The sequence below is a fragment of the Accipiter gentilis genome, chromosome 22 (genome assembly GCF_929443795.1).
Source record: "Accipiter gentilis chromosome 22, bAccGen1.1, whole genome shotgun sequence".
In the NCBI taxonomy this organism is placed as follows: Eukaryota; Metazoa; Chordata; class Aves; order Accipitriformes; family Accipitridae; genus Astur; species Astur gentilis.
Genome location: NC_064901.1, coordinates 21,569,045 through 21,588,968, shown reverse-complemented (window position 1 = coordinate 21,588,968; position 19,924 = coordinate 21,569,045). Strand labels below are relative to the sequence as shown.

The 19,924-nt window shown below is 45.9% G+C and overlaps 1 protein-coding gene across 4 annotated transcripts in view; it reads right to left on the bottom strand.

Annotated features, from left to right (window-relative positions):
- Nucleotides 1-44: 44 nt before the first annotated feature.
- DDB2 (damage specific DNA binding protein 2) overlaps nt 45-19,924 on the bottom strand; it is a 21,555-nt gene continuing 1,675 nt past the window's right edge. Inside the window, exons 2-12 of one of the 4 annotated variants that reach the window (XM_049825862.1) lie at nt 14,705-14,751; nt 14,410-14,593; nt 11,408-11,538; nt 10,129-10,320; nt 7,237-7,403; nt 6,028-6,127; nt 4,463-4,640; nt 3,055-3,200; nt 2,622-2,786; nt 2,263-2,308; nt 45-1,567 (exon numbers count right to left, since the gene is read on the bottom strand). In XM_049825862.1, the coding sequence (XP_049681819.1) occupies nt 1,317-1,567; nt 2,263-2,308; nt 2,622-2,786; nt 3,055-3,200; nt 4,463-4,640; nt 6,028-6,127; nt 7,237-7,403; nt 10,129-10,320; nt 11,408-11,538; nt 14,410-14,581 (1,548 nt within the window). In that variant the 5' untranslated portion in view covers nt 14,582-14,593; nt 14,705-14,751 and the 3' untranslated portion in view covers nt 45-1,316. Of the gene's footprint in view, nt 1,568-2,262; nt 2,309-2,621; nt 2,787-3,054; nt 3,201-4,462; nt 4,641-6,027; nt 6,128-7,236; nt 7,404-9,121; nt 9,268-10,128; nt 10,321-11,407; nt 11,539-11,683; nt 12,546-14,409; nt 14,594-14,704; nt 14,752-15,529; nt 15,645-19,924 lie in introns of those variants that run through there. The other 3 variants (XM_049825860.1, XM_049825861.1, XM_049825863.1) reach the window with 3 other exon arrangements.

The window sequence follows — 19,924 nt, the reverse complement described above, 5'->3', positions numbered from 1 at the left end:
TCTCTAAGAGTTCACAGGGCTAGCACCAGTATGCTCAGTGTTGGAAAACAGGAAGAACTTTCTGCAGTATACCCCCTCCCAAAGTAATTCCCTGGTTTACAATCCCACTTACAGCTGAGTGAGAACTGAGATAAACTATTTTTGACTGCAGCGACCATGCGCAGATACAGCTTATAATGCAACCCATCTAACTTGGAAGAGTCCATTGCAGACACAGCACTCTGACTGATATTTCTACCACTGTTCTAGGTCTCTCAGCCCTCTTGCAGAAAGGTCTGTAGCTTCTTCCCCCATACAAGAGCAGTTCAGCAGAATGCTCAAAGCAGCCACTCTCTATATCAAAGAATTTTAGTTTAGTACAAAATTTTATTAATATCAATACTGTGAAACTATAAAAGTGAACATAAGAGAATCTGAGCAGGCCTTGAGCCCATCCCATCCATCAACCTCTGGGACAGCAGCAAGGCCCCAGGCAGCCTTGTAAACGAACTAGAAAAAGCACAACTTTTCAGTTTAACAGCAGTCTTGAGATTTGGCTCTGAGCAGGGGTGTTTGGAAGAAATCCCTCATTTCTGCTTTACAACACTATTATCCAACATTCTGAAGCACACAGGTGTGGGTGAAAAAAATTGCCTAATCAGTGGCAAAAAAAAGCCCAGAGCTCTGAAAATAGAAACTACAGAATCAGTAGGTTCCCAGCTCAGTACTGCCCTTGCATCTCATGAGGCAGGTGAATAGCTCTGGCATCATCATGTTCTTCGTGGTCTAGTTAAATAGCTGCAAGCACAGAACAGGCTAAGCCTGAGGTCTTGACAGACACACATTTTCCAAGAAGCTTGCACATGGGGGTGGCTGGCGTTCCCTAGGCTACCCAAACTACCCATCATCTCACCCCTGTGAACACTGTATTTTTTCAGGACGTTAAGCTTGTTAGAGAAAAGGGTCTCTCAGCTTGGTTTGACTAGAACAGGCGGGGGACCCTGTCATGAGCTGCTCCACAGCCGACTGCAGGAGATGGTAACCTCTGACAAGTGATGACAAGCAGACGTGGCAGGCTGGAAGCAGTAACTTCAGCAGGATCTGAGAACATCTTTGAAGTTTTCCTAGTGCCTCAGAAAACAGGTGGTAACTCCACTTGGAGGAGGAACTGAGTACTGACCCAACTTTCTAGAAGGGGAAGTAAAGAGAATCAGGGAATCAAGATCAGGTCCAGGGAGGAAGGACAAAGTAGAAGTCTAATGCCCTGCACAGCTTATACGGCCCATTGCCAACACTGAATTTGTACCCTGTGATCCAGAAAGGATCAAAATACTACATCAGTTCTCTAGATCCTTCCCTTTTCGCTTCCTTCCCTGTGATTTAGAATCGTTGCTTTTTGTTCTCATCTCCTCCAGCTCCCAAGACAGTAAGTTAGCTTTGAGTTTACTTGTCCCAGGGTTTGCCTGCCTCTGCCCTCCACGTCTGGACAAACTCCAGCTTCCAATCCCCTGTTCTGTCATGGCTTTCAAAAGATGTTCTTGCTTCTTGGCCACCATCTCCTCCCGGCTCCAGATCAGGATATTAAAGCCTGAGAGGAAAAATTAAACACTGCATCAGAAACACTACATCAAATATAATACCTTAGGCTATGTCACTTAAATGCCAGAAATTCAAAATGCTTTGTCTGTTCTAAGATATTTCCAAGGTACAGAGGATGCAAAGACATTTACTGCAGATGTTATCTCCACACAGCTATGGAAATTTGATCTAATTAAGAAACATAATCAAGTAATTCCTCATCTCATCTGTCACAGGTCTAAGACCTAAATCTACAGCCGACTCCCTTAACTCCATACAGCCTGCGAAAAACTGAGTAATCTTGGCTATGCAGCCTAGGAAATGAGATAAATTAAACGAAGGGAGAGGGTACAGCCTAGCAGGAAAAGGCTTCCCCCCACCACTGCCGTCGTTTTCTGCTACTGTTACACGGGCGGCAGATGGCAGCAGCACCCTGCTGCGGGCAGGCTCCTCACTCTTCCAGACTCCACACTCCCAGGAATATTTCACCGGAGATGACTAGCAACCCGTTTTCTAACTGCAAGGTGAAAGACTGAAAAGAAGGTCTTGATCTCTTTTATAGATGTAGGAAATTATAGAGGACCTCTAGCAAGTGGGATTTGGGAAACCCTCACTCACAACTCGCTTTAGTCTGGAGAAACAAGCCTGCCCTTTTCTAGGACTGCAACCCACCCGTGCTTAGTGCCCCAGGTTCTCTTTACTTACCCATGCCAGAAGCCAGCGTGTCTCCCATAGGGTTAAATTTGTTGAGCTGAAAATGGAAACACAGTCGGTCTATAAGAGCATCACTGCTTATGTAAGAGTCATAAGAGCACGACGGCTTATGTAACGACAACAAACCATCTGGAAAACCCAACGTTCCCTAAAGAGTATCACAGAAAACCCGCAGATGACCATGGACCAGCCCTGCTCCAGTCAGCAGCTTTAGCTGGCAGCCATACCCCCACAAGAGCGTGAGTCTGACACAAGTAAAGAGGATACTCCTATTGTTCTAGTCCCTAACCCTTATCTCTTGGCTGCGGTTCAATACACAGCAGCCCTTTTAGCTGCAGTACTCAACTCACCGAGATGATACCAGAAGCATTTGGATCATGGAGCTGACAAACCATCTCCCCGGTGTTTCCATCGAATACATCAACAGTTCGTAGCTCATTCACCGTGTACCCTGGGAACTTAGGGTCTGGGTAGCGACCTGCTACAATGAGGTCATAGCGAGGATGCCATGTTGCCTAGTAATAGAGCACAGCAACGGGGAGTTAAGAGAAAGGGACAGCACTCATACTGACACACACCAGACAACCTGCAGTATGAGCAACAGTTTGTACATCCCACTCACAGTCTGAAGAACATGAGTATCCTCAGAATAGTGCTCTGCTGCAAGCTGTGAATATCCACCCACCAATGTAGTATCCTGACCAGAAATCAGACCATTTCTGATTTGGAGCCGGCTGCTAGCACCAAGCATGACACTCCTCTCAGACTGGTGGTTTAACTCACCTTAATAGGTGTGAGGTGCTGAAACTGCCGATGTGGATGTGGGATCAGATGCTGTGGCTTGGTCCAGTCTGAAGATGAGTAAACCCTGATTTCACTGCGCTGGTCTGTGCTCAGGAGCTTGGCACCATCTGTTGGGCTGAAGTAAGCTAGAAGAGGGGGACAATAAGGCAAACAAAAGATCACAATGCTGTTAACTGACAAGAAACATAAAAGTCGCATTTCTCTGATTGGAAACCCATTGCTATTTCTTTAATTGGGATGCGAAGATGGACATGTGTCCCAACAGACAAGACTTTACCTGTCTCAAACAAATGCAAAGCTTTTACAAACAGTAAGCTGAAACCTACAGTGCTGGGTTACATAGAAAAATCATTATTCTCATTTTAGAATCACAGAAAGAGATATTGCAAAGAAAGGAACTTGCTCGTTCAAATGGAAAGTGTCCTGGTTTCAGCTGGGATAGAGTTAATTGTCTTCCTAGTAGCTGGTATAGTGTTACGTTTTTGGTTCAGTACAAGAAGAACACTGATATCACACTGATGTTTTCAGTTGTTGCTAAGTAGTGTTTAGTCAAAAGTCAAGGGTTTCTCAGCTTCTCATGCCCATCCAGCAAGAAGGCTGGAGGGGCACAAGAAGCTGGGAGGGGACACAGCCGGGACAGCTGAACCAACTGGCCAAATGCATATTCCACACCATGTGACATCATGTCTAGTATATAAACTGGGGGGAGTGGGGGTGGGCAGGATTGCCGCTCAGGGACTAACGGGGCATCGGTCAGCGAGCAATTGCATTGTGCATCACTTGCATATTCCAATCCTTTAAGTATTACTATTGTCATTTTATTAGTGTTACCATTATTAGTTTCTTCTTTTCTGTTCTCTTAAACTGTTCTTATCTCAACCCACAAGTTTTACTTTTTTTTTCCAGTTCCCTCCCCCATCCCACTGGGTGGGCAGGGAAGTGAGTGAGCAGCTGCGTGGTGCTTGGTTGCTGGCTGGGGTTAAATCACAACAGAAAGTTAGTGGAGAAGTTGGAGACAGACACCTGCAGTTTGGACTTCCATGAACTCTAAAACCGCACCCAAGAAACAGAGGTTTGAGTTCCATGCTCTGCTTTTGTCAAAGTAACTGCCCCAATAAAGTCAGTTTTCTAATCTCAGCCACTGCTGATGGTTCCACACTCACCTCTCAAGGCACAGTGCCACAGTTTGTATGGCAAGTCTAAGACTGTGCTGCAGCTGCCCTACCCACCTCCCTGCCTCTGGCGACACGGTCCCAATGCCTTCCTTGCTTTAACACTAGCTACTGTGCAACTTCAAATCTGAGCAAAAGCTAACATTGCTACAATAATAAAAGCTGAGCTGAGTGGATTCTCTGCAGACATCCACGCAATGAAATCCTTAACTCACCTGCATTGACAGGTTTGTCATGAGGAAGAACATGAAGAAAATTCATTTTGTTTTTGATGTTTCTGAGGTCCCAGATTTTGACTGTCTGATCCACAGATGCTGTGGCCAACAACCACTCACATCGGGAGTTAAACTCCACATGAGTCACTTTCTTCCTGTGCAATTTCAGCTTCCAAATCTGCAGCAGAGGAAACAGAAAATCATACAGAAAAAAAATTATCAAGATCTGGAGTAAAGAAATTGAGTAATCATCTACTAGTGCAGACTAAAGAGGTCTCACATTTACAGAGTAACAAAACTTCTACAATACACGAAGAGTTTATCCACTGGAAACAAGAAAGGAGAATTACCATGGGAACTATTTAATTCTAGGAGAACTTTGATGCACAAATTTATTACAGCTATGAGAAAGGAAAACACAATCCCTCATTCATGGAGGGAAATATTAGTGCCACTGTACAAAGCAAGATCACATCTGGAATACTTTATGCAGTGCCAGTCTTCCACCTGCAGAAAGATTTAAAAAAACTGGAACAGGTACAGAAATGTGCTGCTGAGGTAGTAATAAGGAAGGAGCTGCTTTGTGGGAGAAGACCAAAAGAGCTTGCTTTGTTTATCTTAGTAAAAAAGGTAAGAGGGGATATAATTGGCTTCTAGAAATACATCAGCAAAGAAACAGCAGGGTAGGAGAAATATTTAAATTAACAAGAACAAATGGATATGAACTGGCCACAAATAAATTTCTATCTGAAGCCTGAAGATTATTTCTAAGCAAAAGGGTGAAGATGGCCCATCGTCCCTACAATAACGGGTATCCCCCAAGTGCAGAAAAGACTGTCACATTCTTTCAGGAGAAAAAAAGGAAAGGAAGCAACTAACCTCGAATAAGCACAAATCATTTGGAGCACTCGACTCTGCCCACTAATTTACACAGCTGCTTCTGGCCACAGCTCATTGGGTGGCAAATTCTTAGAGATGTTACCCTCACAGGCAGGAGAAACAGTAATTCTGGTGTGATGGTACAGCAGGCTCTTGAAAGCAGGGCCCACTCCCAACTATCCTCTAATATGCTTCTGTACTGCTTCAGACTCGAAGGTGCAGTCTACCTCTGCCTGCCCTCTCGTGTCTAATGGCAGTAGTGCAATTCCTCTCCCAACCGCTTAATTACTGTTGTGTACTAGGTCACAGAAGGGTATACATCAAAGCAGTATCTCCTAAATGACTCCCATCACTGGATTAAGATTCTGGAAGTGTGAAGGTTGTTGGCAGAGGGTGCTCACAGCTTCAGGTTACCCTATAATTACCCTGACCAGTAGCAAATACTCTTAAGGAAGGGGTAGCACACAACACAGTCCCTGTTTGGGAATTATTACCATTACGCTCAACAATGTGAAAATGCCTAATGAATGGCAAAAGTGGAGGACTTCTCACCACCTAGACAATGGGTGGACTCATCTCCTGAGCTGCAAGATACTTGCTCCTCTTTCCAGGGTCCCTGTAGTGTAGGAAAGCACGTGAGCCATGAAGATTCCCGTAGAGGAGACGCTGCATGGAGCCATACAAACCTCTTCACCAGAAGTGCTGAGCAGGACCACGTTGCCCACATTATCACCTGTCACCACTGCTCGGCAGCTTGCAGAAACATCAACACTGCAGTACCAGCAACTAGAGGGAAAGACACCAAAATTAGTGCTGCCTCCCACAGGCAAGTGAAGGCAGTGGAGCTCTGATTCACATGCCGTCCCTGAACAAGGGAGACTGCAACAGATTGTAACTGCAATCTCCCTCCTGATGGTGTGGGCCTGAGTATCAGGAAGTGGGACAGCTTATCAGCAATGCTTTCTGTTGGTGACTGAATATGAAATAACTTCCTAGTCATTTGTGAAGTGCTCATTAGATGGAGCATGACATATTGGGGCAGTGGAACGTAATAAAGGCTGAAGAGCCACTTGGTGCCTGCACATGGACACACCTTGGGAAAGATCAGAACATCCTTGTGACATTGACAAATGTACAGCAACAGCTTTAAAATGACATTTTCCACAAGACACTGAAGCAGCAGTAAAGAAAAGACAAAAGCTTTGGACTGGAAAGTTGCACATCAAACTGTCTCAACTTCATGCTCCAGGATACAAAACTGAGTAGAGACTCATCTGATAAAGACATACATCTTAACCCCAGCTCTGCTGGGAGGGAAAGGGCAGTGAGAATAAAGTTGCAGTCCTTTGGGAACCTGTTGGGAACACTTCATTTGCAAAGATAAATTGTTCTAGAATTCAAGGTCATGGAAATTAGTATGGCAAGCCTGAAGCCTCCAGAAGGGCAGCAAGGTAAACTCAATAACCTGAAACTCAGACTGTGCAGGAATGTTTGTGGCTTTCCTATGCTACCTGAGCTGCTACAGACAAAATAGAACACTGACGACAATGAAGAGGAGGAAGTTATCCTCCTCTTCTCACCTGACGCTTTATGAAGTGCAAAGCTGTCAGTATCTGCAAGACAGGAGATGGCATCACCAGAAAGCTACACCAGAAGATGCAGGCAGCATACCCAGCTACTGTAAAAGCCTAAGTCCCCTGTGGCTGCCTAGCTTGTCACCCACCCTGCAGTGCTAGGGTTGGGACCAGGAGCCTGTCTCCAAGCTCCCTCACAAGACCAATTCATACCAAGAGCCTCCTAACACTGGCAAAGATGAAGATGTTAGAGAGCACAAGAAGCAGCACAGCATTAACCCCAAGGAACAGAGAATCAACCTTGTGGTGCTCCCTTCTCACCAAACATTGTGGTACTCATGGCCACAGTCCGGGGCACGGGAGATCACCTGCACCGCTCTGCCCTCAAGGTCCTGCAGACTCAGGGTGCCATCCCCTGATGCCACATAAAGCTTCACTGACTCATAAGGACTGAACTTGATGTCTCCCAGAGAATCTCCTGGCCCTTTCTGGAATACACACAAAGCCAAGAGGCATCAAGGTTAGAATGGAAGACAAAATATTAATGCAACGCTCATCTCCTGGAACACACTGCTGGTTTCCCTAGGTACAACACACTGCTTTCTGACAGGGCACATACCTAAGAACCCATTTTTTCTAATCTGTTTCCAATCTGAGCACATACATTCTAAGCCTATAAATTCAACCCCACCACTTTGGGCTGAAAACCTCATTAGCAGCACTGCTGCTTCTGCTATGGGGGTACAACTAATTTGCAGTGAACCACCTGGCTCAGACCAGGCTTAGGAGATCACAAGCAAAATCAGCCCCGTTCCATGCCAAAACCGCATCAAATCTCGTGACAGTCTTGCACAAAGCTTTTCCTTACAGAGACTTCATTGGCCAGTTCCCTACAGGCTGCTTCCAGTGCTGTATCTGGTCTTTCTCAAGGTACCAGCAGGCAGAACGAGAGCAGTGCAAGGAAAAATCCTACTGCTAACCCCATGGCACAGGAATACTACGTTCTGCGTTATATTGTTGTTATTTTCCCCAAATCTGTCAACTGAGGAATCGTGGAAACCCTACACAAAGACAGAAGAGAAGGATGCTAGCTGGGAGTCTCCCAACTCTTTGATACTCAAGTACACTCCATCTGCTGCTCACAGAGCAACTACTTAATGTAAGTCTCACTGTAAATACTAGATTTCAAGAAGCCAATGAAGATAAGAAAAGGCCCACCTGTAGAGCCTGCCCGTCCCCACAGCAGTAGAAGGAGGATGGCATGCCTTTTCAAATCCAGGCATCGTTGCTGTGACAGGCATCCCACTGGGATACAAGATCCTCATGTCCCAGGACTCAGTCTATCCCTCCCTGCTCACCTGACCAGTCATCCCAGCATTACTTGGGTTCACCTTCTGCCCTCTTATAGGGTTACAGCTGGAACAGCCAATTTGGAAACCAACCATGAAAGTTGCCACCCGGAAGGAATCAGGTGGGGAAAAGTAAAGAGGACGCTAACCCAAATTCCCTCACTTACCTTTAAGCACTGAAAGGAAGTAACTAACTGAAGAGCTCAGGCTTCCTCATGACTCCACAGAAAAAGCAACAGTCCGAGAGAATGATTCTAAGCATAGGCAGAGTTGCCTCTAGTGATTCATCTCCTCTTTCCACTCACTACTGAAGGAGCCCAGACTCTTAATTTTGCTATTTTAGATAAGCACCAAAAGCTAAGTGGGATGAATTGGGGTGATCCTTATGACACACACCACTTTAAGTCAGTGGCTTTTGTGGAGAAGCACTGACAGGACTATCAACTGTCCTGTAAAAAACATCTGACAACAGGCAGCCCTGCTAACAGGGGAAGAGGTTAGAAGGTCCCCAGGGCACAGAGCTATGGGAGGTTTAAGAATAGACAGCTAAGGAAATCCACTGGCACCCCCACACTCTCCCATGTATAACAGGAAGCAAGCAGCATCAGAGTCCCTCCCCTTCATGAAGAAAAGCTCTCTCCTACCCACCACCCCATTTCAAGGAAAAATAAAAAAGGAGTGAGCCTCCCTGGAAGAGAGAGGATCCCTGAAATTCAGAGGATAAAGGACATGTACATGGAGAAGAGGAAGCCCAGCTCCCACATATTACAGACAAACATATCTCTCTCTCTCTCTCAATCTCTCTAGCGCTCCTGCCAGCAGGACACAGGGGCCCAAAGCATTGCTGTATTTCTTACTCCCAGTCCTCGGTGCTGGTGAAGACCCGGACAGTATTGCCATTAAAATCCTGCAGGGTGGTAGTGCCGGCAACTGACGAAGTGTACAGCTGACTAGGGTTAAAAGGGTTAAACTTCATTCCTGTGATGGCCCCTCCAGCTCCCATCTACAAGGAAGGGGATGAACAAAAGAAAAATCCACTGAGTGATGGGGAAGGAGAAAAGTGTGTTCTGTTAAGTCTGCATTCACTGCTATGTCCTTAACAGCAACAGTGAAACACACCACAGCCCTTCAAGGAGGCAAAGACAACCATGTCTTCCCACATGATGGCTGTCTAGACAGCTGCCCTCCTGGAGGACAAAACTGCAACTCCTTCAGTCCCCAGACAACGTGTTCCCTGGTTGGCTGGCACCACACTATTTACAAAAAGAGAAAGATGACTCTGGAATTTCTGGAGGATAGACTTCCTCCCAATGCATACCTATGTTAATTTAGAAAGGGGATAAAAGTTACAGAGTCTTTGAGCCCCTGTTGGAATGGGAATGGCTGAATACAGCAACAAGGGGGCATGCCAGCTGTGTAAACCATGCATTCTACCCCTAGTTTCTCACTTTATCTAAAGGGACTTTGTTTCTCCCCACTCAAAGATGTTTCCTCATCTGACACAGAATAAAAGGTAAGCAGAGAAAGATCAAGACCTAAACCAGACAGACCCTCTCTGCCTACTTGTTTCCGGCATCTCTTTAAGATAACTGTTTTGCCAGTTGCTGTATTATTTTTCCACTGAGCACACATCAAGTACTGCTTCATTATGCACTTAATCAACACACCTCAGTTCTTCCCAGGGCTAGAACAGTCTGGGACTTAGGAACAGACACATTGCTGCACCTCAGTCCTGCCCCATAACTGGCTACTCTGCAACCCAAGACCCTTATGGGCTTCTCACAACAGACCTCAGTTTTGGTCTGCGGTATTTGGTGGTACTCCAATTTTCTCTCCCACCCATTCCACGCACCCAGAGGCTTACCCCTTTTATGAAGCAGGTTTTAGTAAGTACTTCATAGTCCCAAAGGATGATGTCTCCACCTTTGGAACCAACAGCTACAGTACTGGGGTGTGTTGGATGCCATTCCAGGCATGTCACTCTTCTGTCAAAGGGACTTGCTGTTCGAAAGAGACGGTATGAGGCAAGAGAACGCAGAAAGGGCAGCTGCAGACACTGTTAAAAAGATAAAAGAGAATTATCACTTTTGTAGGGATCTCTGAGATTCTCTGAATGGGGAGGGCTAACAATTTCTAATTGCCCTTGCTGTTAGTACATTCACACAAAATTCTAAGGCTCTTGTAGAATGAAGAGAACATGCTGTTCCCAAAGGAAACAGCCTGTGACCACACAAATCCACAGCCGCAGCACTCAGAAAGCAACAGAGAACTGAGAGATATCACCCTTTAGATGATGCATAGGAAGCCAAGCCTTGCAGACCAAGCAAAAAAGGCAGGATAATTAACAAGGGAGGAGAACACACCTCCACACCAGTAAAAGGCACTTATGACTATCTGCGTCTTTACTGAGCATCCCAAAATGTTACACATCATCCAGAGATACAATATTATGATCCTCCATCCAAATTGCCTGCAGCTCAACTATACAGCATAAGAGTGAACAGAATACTTCAAATAGGGAATGAGAAACTACGACACAATTGTATTGTTATTCATCTGAGGAATAGGTACTGCTTGAATGAGCTTGGCGATTTCTTTATCATTTGTATACTTAAAATAAATCACCTGGAAGATAAAGCTAGTCCAGGTGCTTCCCACCTATGGATGTCACAGAAAAAGTTAATTTTCAAATGAAAGAAGGAGTATGGCTCTGAAAAAGAGCAAAACATTATGGACTTGATGGAATATGTCTGTGAAGAGCAAAAAATCAATGCTAAACCCGACATGATTAGCAAAGTAGAGTGGATACAAAAATAGTACAACAGAACACTCGGATCAGCATACAAAAGTAGCACTGTGCAATAGCTCAATTGGTACAATGGGTAAGTTTAAATATGATTCAAGGAAACACAGAATTAACAGAGGATAAAATGTACAGTGACAGGGCCGGGTCAACTGAAAGGGAAAGCCATCACAGCTCTTGCATTTTACAGGATTAAGAAACATAAGGATGCACCAGACTGGGGGCCACAAACTGTATGTGAGGAACTTTAAGCCCCTTTAAAGCTTCCTTGCTTGTGTTGAAGATGTTTTTATGTAGGCAGCTGAGATGTCCAATCGGTCATGAAGGAGAAACTCCTCACCTGCCTGAGCTGTGCCCGAATGGAGCCTCCCAGCATGTTCTGATAGACATAATGAACAATGCTGCACTGCCGGTCCAACTGATGGAAAAGGACTCTGTTGTTTCTCACCATGGACCCACCTCCACTCCGACCTGCCAAAGAGGAAAAGAGTAAACTTTACCGAGAGCCAATGCCTGTCATGCTTGTTCGCTAAAAAACATGGTAAGACATCTGCATTTGCTGCTACATCCATGAAAAGCTTCAGCCACAAGATAAAAGTCTCTAAATGATTCTTACATGTCTAAGGTGCAGCAGCCTCTGCAATTATGGAGTCCAGTGCTTCCCAGAGCTTTGTGCATGCTTCCTCTTGTTAAACCTTCCTTCTCCTTGCCAAAGATTTATCAGAAAGACAACAGGAGAGGACTAAAGCAATGCCACAGGTGGTGCATCTCCTGGGCAGTATATAATTTGAATGGCTCATACCCAACATACAATGAAGCTACCCAAAGTCCCAACAACTTGGAAATAAGCCATAGGATGTGGTAAGCCCCTGGATACAGCAAAGGGAAGGTCAGACATGTGACCAGCAGAAACGTTAACACCTGAAAATTCCCCAAGCGTAGCAACATGAGTTCCCACACAGTTCCTGAAATGCCTGCTTGTGAATCAGAATTTTCGATCTGCTTGTGCTGTAGCCCGTACAGTCTGCCTACAGCACTGTGAGTTTTGTTTTTGATAATAGACTTGCTGACGCCTCATCGCCTGAAAAACCTTTCTGTTCGGAGTGATTTTTGCTGAGAGTACAGCATGCTTCTATATTTTGTTCATGTTCCAAGTTTTTATCTTCAGGGACCTTTACATAAAAACCGGATCTGTTCAGTCCCATGTCTGTGATCTAATCATCCCCACAGCAATGGTCTGTAACGCCCCAGGGGATCTAGACATCAAATGCATTTCTTAAGAGACAAAAATGCTATTGTCATTTAAGGATATTTATAAAAAAAGCAGAACACCAAAACCATAGGGATCATTCTATATGATTAGAAACTAAACTAAATCTTTCTTTAATGCAACACTGGAGCCTAGAATTGCACAGGTGTGAAAATAAACTTCTTTGTTCACACGCCAACATAGTGCCAACACTTGTCATGCCTGTTGAAATAGGTAAAGAAGTATTTATGTTCCAATCCCTTTTTTTCACAGAAGAATTAGCATCTACACCTCCTTCTTCAGAGGTGATGGAAATGGAGGTATTTTTTTGAAATTCCACTTCATTATGAACGATGATTTATTAAGAAACAAACTTCAGGCCTTTTTAGAATCTGCTGGAAGAAACCCTTTAAAAAAATTGCTTCAACTGCAAGACACTGAACCTGTCCCATATGGCTCAGGAGAAAAAAAATATTTTTTCCAGAACACATAGAAATCAAAACTGGAACACGGAATGGAAAAGCTCAAACACAAAGGTCTTCATCTTTTTTAGAAAAGGCTTAAGGGAAGAATCTGATTGGTCTCATTTTTCCAAAGTACTAGCTACATCCAATTCCCTCCGAATCTTACAGGAATTGCAGATGCTTACCAAATCTGAAAATCAGGCCATGAAGTTAAAATGAAAATCATCTAGCTAAATTAACTACAGAAGATGCTTTAACCATCCACAATTATACACAGAACTCCTTTCAGACAAGAGTATTTTGCCTGCACATCCAGTGTTCACACTGCCAACTGTTCCAAGTTTGGAGTTATACACCAGACAATGCAAATGTACGAAATCATAGAACTCCTGTATCCTGACTGTTGAAAAACATTTCAATGATTTCTCAGTCCTTAAAGCCAAAATTGGACAAAAAGTGTGTAGTATTTCCACACAAGGCAGTAAATTCTACTGATCTCCTAAACAAACGATGGAATTAAAGGTTTTACCTGAGAAAAGGAGGCTGAGGGGAGACCTTATCTATCACTCTCTACAACTACCTGAAAGGAGGTTGTAGTGAGGTGGGTGTCAGTATCTTCTGCCAAGTAACAAGCGATAGGACAAGAGCAAACAGCTTCAAGTTGCTCCGGGGGAGGTTTAGATTGGAGGTTTAGATTGGATACTAAGAAAAATTTCTTCACTGAAAGGGTTGTCAAGCATTGGAACAGGCTGCCCAGGGCAGTGGTTGAGTCACCATCCCTGGAGGTATTTGAAAGACAGGCAGACGTGGCACTTAGGGACACGGTTTAGTGGTGGACTTGGCAGTGTTAGAATTACATTTGGACTTGGTGATCTTAAAGGTCTTTTCCAACCTAAATGATTCTATGACTCTATGAAAATAGTCCTTAGTGTAAGTGAAGCGAAGCCTGCACAACTTTCCTGGTAATGCAAAGCAGTAACCTTTCCAGTATCTTACAATTTAATCACCTCTCCTCATTATATCAAAAGTCTTTTAAGAGATTATTTTTTTTTTAACTTACATACTAAAGGAAACAAATGCACATGAGGAGAAGTGATTAGTGGAAATTCTGTCCAGTCTATTCTGAACACAGAGGTTAAAAAGTACTCCTACTTGCTGTAGCAAAAGCTTGAATATGCAAAGAATTGGGTGGAAATGCCAGTTTAGACTGCATGCTCTAGGATACCAACCTTACAACTATGAAACTGCATTAAGAATTGGAGGGGAGAAAAAACAATGTATTACCAAGATTGGTCTGTCCTACAATAAAGCAGGCATCTGGTGATTCAGGAATTCCCCAAAACTTACCCACCCTCAAATAAGTTGTGACTGCACCTTCAGTAAGCAGGCTTCAACAAAGGGATAAGGAGTCTCAAAAATGAAACATGCACGCAGGCACACACTCACTAGACAGATAATTGGAGGGTGTACTACCCCAGTACATGTCCGTGTATCACTTCAATATATAAGCCCATCTGAATACTCATGTCTGAACACACTTCTTGGCATTCTCCCTCTTCAACTAGTCGATGCCTGTCATTTAGGGTAAACCTGGCTGGGAGAAACAGTAAGGATCTGAGGAAATGTTACCGATTTTCTCTGGGGGTTTGGATGTTTTTCTCACAAACAACCTCTTTGCTTGTGGCTCATTCCCTAGTTCCTCGTAGTCCGGTTTCCTCTTCCCAGCTGATTTTGCCTCTTCTGGCCAACGCTCATGAGCCCTCTCATGCTTCTTGTCCTTTGGCTGGTTCACTGGAGCCATTCTGTCTGACCGCTAAAAGCAAACAAAGTGTGGAAGGTAAGACTGTCATACACTTTTAACTAGAGGAGAGAGAGGAAAACGGGAATGAAACATATCCCAGTGGTCTGAAAGTAGTGATTTTACCTGTACGCTCTTTCATCAGCATGACACTAGCTTTTTGTTGTGCTCTGCTGGAGAGGGGCACAGGTTCAATAAACTCTTCTTTGTTCCCATATGAAAATGAACGTATCCTAAAGCATTAGAATTTGTTTGGACAGATGTGCTTCTACCAAACTTTTAAGCTTAGAACCCAGAGATCTGCATAAAGCACATCTGTGAAACCACATAATACCCTAACTGTTTCTCCAGTAGCTCACGCTGAGCTCTTTAGATGCAGCTAAGAAACAGGTCAGAGCTTTTATGGCGATGCCCAGGGCCGACTGGTCTTCCACCAAGCGGGCTCCCTATTTAACGGCCACTTTTCCTCACATCCACCACCTGGTATTTGGACTGGGCTCCTCCACCAGCTGCCAGCCGCGCCTGAACCGCTCTTCCGACCGGCGGCGGGACGCGGCCACTCGTGTCTCCTGTTGTGACGACCGAAACGCCGCCCGGCCCCTGAGGAAAGGCGCGGGCCGGGCCTCCCTCCCACAGCCTTCCCTCCGAGCCGGCGGGCGATGCGTCACACGCCGTTTGCAGCCCCAGAAGCTCCTCCGCCAAGAGCCTCCTACGGGCTGATCCCGTTTAGTTTAGCGCTAAACTTATTTATAATTCGGGAATGCCTGTCACGGGGTTATCTGCCCGTCTCAAATATAGCTCGGCAGGCACCGCGCAAGCTTCCCTAAATAGCGCCCACCCCGCGCCTTACCGGGCCTCACCCGGCCCCGCGGGGCAAGCGGCCCGCCGGGCGCCGGGCCCCGGCCCGCTTCCCTCCGCGGCCTAGGGCGGGAAGGGCCGCCCCGCTCTCACCTGCGCTCCGGCGGCCTCCGCTCCCCCGGCGCGGCCGAGGACGGCGGGCGGCAGACGGCCCCTCCCCCGCGGTTTCATAACCGGGGCGGGAAGGGAAGGCAAGGCAAGGCAAGGCAAGGCGGAGGAGGGGGGGGGGGGGCGGCAGCGGCTCCCGGCGCGGCCCCGCGGGAAGGGAGGGCTCCCCCGCCCGCCCCCGGGGAGCGGCGCCGAGCCCGCGGGCCCCGGCCGACTCCTTCGCCGCTGAGGGGCAGGGGGAAGGGCCGGGGGTGCTTGGCCCAGCCGCTGCCTGCCCCCCCCCCCCCGCCTCTTTCCACCGTCCTCAGCGCCCGCCGGCGGCCATCAGCGTGAGCAGCACCCCCAGGTCCACGGGGGCGGGAGGGCACGGGAGGCGGCTGCCAGGCCCACGCCGGGCCCGTGGCCTGGCCCGAAACAGGCAGTCGAAGTCCTGAGGCGTCCTTCGGCAGCTTGTTTGTTGTTGTTGAGGTTTTTTTTGGTGCAGGACTCGGAATCTTACGCGCTTTGCTAGTTTCTGGAGCACCAGATTGGCATATCAAAGCTGCATGGTAAGGACCCAAAGTACGGTAACCAAAAAAAAAGATGCTATTTCAGAACACAACTTCCACAAGAAGCAGCACCTGGTGTTGGAACTCGACAAAATGCACTTTAAAGGCAGATAAAAAAGTCACAGCAAGATCAGTTCAGAGACTGCCAGATCTTAAGGTGACGAAGCAGACAAGAATGGGGAAGGAAGAGCCCTGACCGACACAGCTGGAGGTACCAACGCTTCCCCTCCACCTGCGAAGGAGGCTGCTGTCTGCCAGCCATCTTGCGTGCGGAACCTTACCTCCGCAGCAGTCGGGTCCCATGCTCCAGGCCTACCAGTTAACTATGCTGAGTAATTAAGGTCCAGTCATCCATGCAGCTGGCTATGAACACTGGTCCCAAAATATCTGTACGTAACCACTCCTTGAATTGTGGGGCTTTAGGGTTTGGGTTTAGGGCTTTTTTTGCACTATAACTGTAGTTGGCTATGCAGTTTCTCACATATTAGGGAATGCATAGAAAAACTACTAAAAAAACAACAAAGACGCAGACTCTGTGCTCTTCTGAGCTGTAACAAGGTTGTACTAGTTGCTGCTGTCCTAAGAATGAGTATCAGAATGACATACGCAAAAAATGATAACCACCAAGAGACAACACAATCTGGTTTTGAACGTATACGTCAACTCGATTAGCAAATCTTAAAGTCTTATCGAGCACTTCTGTAATACACAACATTCTTTAGAACTGTACGTACTCATTAGCAAAACATAACCAAAGGAATAACTGAACGTAGCACTTCTTCCCTCCAAAGCCTCGAAGGCTTGACTTCCAGGAAGGGAAACTACTGTAGAAAAAGATCCTTTTTATATTGACAGTCATCAATGGTCTCATCTATAGGTCTGCAGAAGTCATCGTCATTGGAGACAGAATCTCTGGAGTTCATCAGGAATCACCAAGAAAACACCAAATTACATAAATCTTAATATCTTTTCATTTTCATATGCTTTAAAAGAGGTACATTTCAAAATTTGTAACTGAAAAAAGGGGCCCAGATACCAACCTTCTCAAAGTAGATTGAAAGACTTCTATTAATTTCAATGTTCTATGTATTAATCCCAAAGAAAACTCTGAAAACTGTTATCCAAGTTATCTCCAGCAAAGATGTGCACTTCCTGTCCCCGCTCCATTTGTCTCCCAGCAGTAGCGTCCCCATGCAGAGCACACACAGAGGAACCTACACATTCCCCTCTTGGAGCTACCACGGTTAGCATTTTTTTGAATGGAATGGAATGGACTGGACTAGACTATTTCAGTTGGAAAGGACGTAAAATGATCACCTAGTTCAACTGCCTGACCAATTGAGGGCTGCCCAAAAGTTAAAGCATGGTATTAAGGGCACTGTCCAAATGCCCCTTAAACACCGACAGGCTTGGGGCATCGACCGCCTCTCTAGGAAGCCTGTTCCAGTGTTTGACCACCCTCTCAGTAAAGAAATGCTTCCTAATGTCCAATCTAAACCTTCCCTGGCGCAGCTCTGAACCATTCCCAAGTGTCGTATCACTGGATACCAGGGAGAAGAGATCAGCACCTCCCTCTCCACTTCCCCTCCTCAGGAAGCTGTAAGAGAGCAACGAGGTCGCCCCTCAGCCTCCTTTTCTCCAAACTAGACAAGCCCAAAGTCCTCAGCCGCTCCTCATAGGACATTCCTTCCAGCCCTTTCACCAGCTTTGTTGCCCTCCTCTGGATGCATTCAAGGACCTTCACATCCTTCTTGAGTTGGGGGGCCCAGAACCGCACACAGTACTCAAGGTGAGTCTGCACCAATGCTGAACACGGTATGCTAAATACAGTAATTCTATCAGTTATTAACACCAAGTTTGCTTTCTCTCTAGAGAATCACCAGGTATTTTTGTAATTATTATTCACTACGGACAAGAATAGCAGATAGTACACAAATCACGCACAGAAGAAATGCCGCTGGCCCAGGGTGCCACAGCTCAGTGTCTGTACGCTGAGCTGTCTGTACGGTACACTGAGCAAGCCAGAGAAAGACTAATTTGAAAAAATATTCTTATATGTATTTATAGTCTTACACTCTTTGAACTACAGTATGCAGCAAAGTCAGAGGAGTATAATTATGCGTGGGCAGGATATTAGGCTTATTTTTATGATGTGTTTTGTCTGACATGCCATTATGTTGAGGCTCTGCCTTAGTTATGGGATGTGGTTCTCTACTGCAGAATAAAGCTGTCTTGTCACTGGGTCTGGTAAAGCTATATTGTGACTAAGACGATCAACTTCATGCTATTTGTAATGCCATTAGGTATTTTGCCTCCTTGTCGCCAGGATCTTTGTCCAAAGCGTGAATATTTTTGGCTACTTCAGTCTGACTACTGATGTAAAGAGTACCATTACAGCAACTGAGTTTGGCGTGCATATGAAAACAAGCCTGTATTCCACTAAAAAGTAGGAAAAAAAATATAATCCTAAGAGATAAAAGAGTAAAAATATCATGCTATCTGACCTCCTTCTATCCCATGACTGTTACTAAGCTGCCCTGCACCAGGAAAATGAACAACAATATCACTATTGTAATGACCTCGTTTACCTGAGCACCCCATTTTCCCTAAGCCATTCCAGCCTTGGAGGAAAGGATTGCAGCAGCCATGCAGTGTAGTACCCTCGCCTTGCAATCAGTACTGGGGGCAGCCAGGTCCCAAACGGAAAGCATCTATCTTAGATGCTCAGCACGTGGGATACCAGCATCCAAATCAGCATGGAAACCTAACATAGGGCAAATGCTGGATATAGAATATTGATCTATGAGAGATGTTTGCCTTTTCTGTACTTCACTAACATACATTAATTTGATAATGGAATTAAAACCTCAGAATTGAATTGGAGAGTATCTATGCCAAAGAGTTGGGTTTGGTTTTGTTTCAGTAAACTACAAAGTTGATGCTATACTCTCAACTACGACTAACTTTGAGAGCCAGATAAGCATCTTGCATGACTTCTTGAAAGGATGCTCATGGTCACAGCACACCCAGTGACTTGTCATGGGTGCCCAGCTTCCAGGGATCCCACACAGGCAGAAGTGAACAGACAACTGGTCCTAAAACAAATTAAGTGTAATGGTTTCCAATGTCCACTTTCCAACACAGCAATTCATAGTATCTGAAGGGCATCAGTACAGTTATTTTTCTGGCTCCTGTGAAACCTGGGGCAGTTGTAAAGAGAAAGAAAACATCCCAGTACTGCTCCAGAGAAGTGGGAGCACAGATTTACGGCATGCTCTTTCCTCTCTTTCTCCTGCAAGGCTCTCAGTCTTTCCTTTCTCCACCAATTGAATAAACATCACTGCAAACCCACAGCTGGTCCTTGGAGTTGTGTCCCAAGTCACTTGGAAGCAGTCAAGAGGAGACGGGCCAGCAAGGCCTCCCAGTGCTCCTCGTACAAACCCTGCCCCAGCGTCATGGGGAATCGCACCCGGGGCCTGGCGTTAGAAATGGAAACTCTGGCAGGCAAACTCCCTGGCATTTAGAAAAATGCTGGTTTCAATTGAGAGTCTCCGAGGACTTAAAGATGAGGTCCGGATTATTCAGATAAAGGTTTTCAGAGGACAGAGAGAATGACCGAACGGAGTTAGCGGGATCTGGCTGAAAGAGAAAGGAGGATGCCAAGCTGAACAGAGGTGAAGCTGCTCTCCAGCCCCATGGAGAGTGACCTACACTATGCTCAAAACCGAGGGCACAGCTCTCCGCTTGGCCGGGACCGGGGCTTGGGGAACCTGCTGGGCTTCCTGCTCCACACCACCAGGCTGGCTCCGGGCCCTGCGGGTCAGCTGGCCGG